At 36.8% G+C, this 2300-nt stretch overlaps 1 protein-coding gene across 1 annotated transcript; it reads left to right on the top strand.

Annotated features, from left to right (window-relative positions):
* The first annotated feature begins 218 nt into the window (after positions 1–218).
* LOC132481311 (splicing factor 3B subunit 6-like) lies at positions 219–807 on the top strand. Its single transcript, XM_060086090.1, has one exon. The coding sequence runs from the start codon at positions 332–334 to the stop codon at positions 707–709; it is 378 nt and encodes a 125-aa protein (XP_059942073.1). The 5' UTR covers positions 219–331; the 3' UTR covers positions 710–807.
* Positions 808–2300: the final 1493 nt, after the last annotated feature.

Raw genomic sequence — 2300 nt, 5'->3', positions numbered from 1 at the left:
GGAAGTTTTAGCCACAGCAATCAGAGAAGAAAAGGAATTAAAAGGAATCCAAAACAGAAAAGAAGAAGTAAAGATGTTACTGTTTGCAAATGTCATGATACTCTATATAGAGAATCCTAAAGTGCTACCAGAAAACTACTAGAGCTAATCAATGAATTTGGTAAAGTAGCAGGATACAAAATTAATGCACAGGGTGTTAGAACAGCTTCTGACGGGGTCTGGATGTTGATGTCCTACGCCTGACACCTTGTTGCACTCGAAGCTGAGCGAGCTCTGGAGGAGTGCAGAGGAATTTACGTGTTTGCTGCGGTAACCTCATCAGCCTGCCAAGATGGCGATGCAAGCGGCCAAGAGAGGGAACATTCGACTTCCACCTGAAGTAAATCGAATTCTGTATATAAGAAATTTGCCCTACAAAATCACGGCTGAAGAAATGTCTGATATATTTGGAAAATATGGACCTATTTGTCAAATCAGAGTGGGGAACACACCTGAAACTAGAGGAATAGCTTATGTGGTCTATGAAGACATCTTTGATGCCAAGAATGCGTGTGATCACCTGTCAGGATTCAATGTTTGCAACAGATACCTCGTGGTTTTGTACTATAATGCCAACAGGGCATTTCAGAAGATGGACACAAAGAAGAAGGAAGAACAGTTGAAGCTTCTCAAGGAGAAATATGGCATCAACACAGATCCACCAAAGTAAACGTTTTCTGCATTTTCATTTTGGACTGTTTAAAACCCACGAATGACCACCACTACCCTTTTTTTTTAACTAATAGTGAATGTTGTGATTTCTTATTTGAGATTCAAAAAGACCTCCTTGAAACTTTGATATATTTTAGAATATATTATGTTAATAAACTTGTAGCTTTTTGTAAAACATGTCAGTGTTTTATCTTAAAATTTCTCCTCCTGTATTACAGCAGAAAAAAAATAATAAAACAGCAGTTGAACCATAGCAATAATTGTTCAGTGGCAGGTGGTCCTAGAGACTGAGTTTCTAGAGGATGGGGATCTTTTGATATTCTTAATGCCTCCAGTGACCAGTACAGTGCTTAACCATCAAAGGAACTTGTTAAGAGTATTGTTATTTATTGAATGTCTATTAATAATGAAATCTCCATAACAACTTGGTGAAGGTGTAGGTATCTCCACTTCGCAGATCCAAAGCTTATCATGTTGAGTGAATGAATAAAATGCTTACATAAAAAAATTAATGCACAGAAATCGCTGGCATTCCTATACACTAATAATGAAAAATCTGAAAGAGAAATTAAGAAAACACTCCCATTTACCATTGCAACAAAAAGAACGATATATCTAGGGATAAACCTACCTAAGGAGAAAAAAGATCTATATGCAGAAAATTATAAGACACTGATGAAAGAAATTAAGGATGATACAAATAGATGGAGAGATATACCGTGTTCTTGGATTGGAAGAATCAACATTGTGAAAACGACTCTACTACCCAAAACAATCTACAGATTCAATACAATCCCTATCAAACTACCACTGACATTTTTCACAGAACTAGAACAAAAAATTTCACAATTTGTATGGAAACACAAAAGACCCCGAATAGCCAAAGCAATCTTGAGAATTAATAATGGAGCTGGAGGAATCAGGCTCCCTGTCTTCAAACTATACTACAAAGCTACAGTAATCATGGCAGTATGGTACTGGCACAAAAACAGAAATATAGCTCAATGGAACAGGATAGAAAGTGCAGAGATAATCCCACGTACATATGGTCACCTTATCTTTGATAAAGGAGGCAGGAATGTACAGTAGTGGAAGGACAGCTTCTTCAGTAAGTGGTGCTGGGAAAACTGGACAGGGACATGTAAAAGTATGAGATTAGAACACTCTCTAACACCATACACAAAAATAAGCTCAAATGGATTAAAGACCTAAATTTAAGGCCAGAATCTATCAAACTCTTAGAGGAAAACATAGGCAGAACACTCTATGACATAAATCACAGCAAGATCCTTTTTGACCCACCTCCTAGAGAAATGGAAATAAAGCCAAAAATAAACAAATGGGACCTAATGAAACTTCAAAGCTTTTGCACAGCAAAGGAAACCATAAACAAGACCAAAAGAAAACCCTCAGAATGGGAGAAAATATTTGCAAATGAAGGAACTGACAAAGGATTAATCTCCAAAATTTACAAGCAGTTCATGCAGCTCAAAAACAGAAAAACAAACAACCCAATCCAAAACTGGGCAGAAGATCTAAATAGACATTTCTCCAAAGAAGATATACAGATTGCCAACAAGCACATGAAA

This window comes from Mesoplodon densirostris, chromosome 20 (assembly GCF_025265405.1).
Source record: "Mesoplodon densirostris isolate mMesDen1 chromosome 20, mMesDen1 primary haplotype, whole genome shotgun sequence".
In the NCBI taxonomy this organism is placed as follows: Eukaryota; Metazoa; Chordata; class Mammalia; order Artiodactyla; family Ziphiidae; genus Mesoplodon; species Mesoplodon densirostris.
This window is presented reverse-complemented; position numbering and strand designations above follow the sequence as displayed.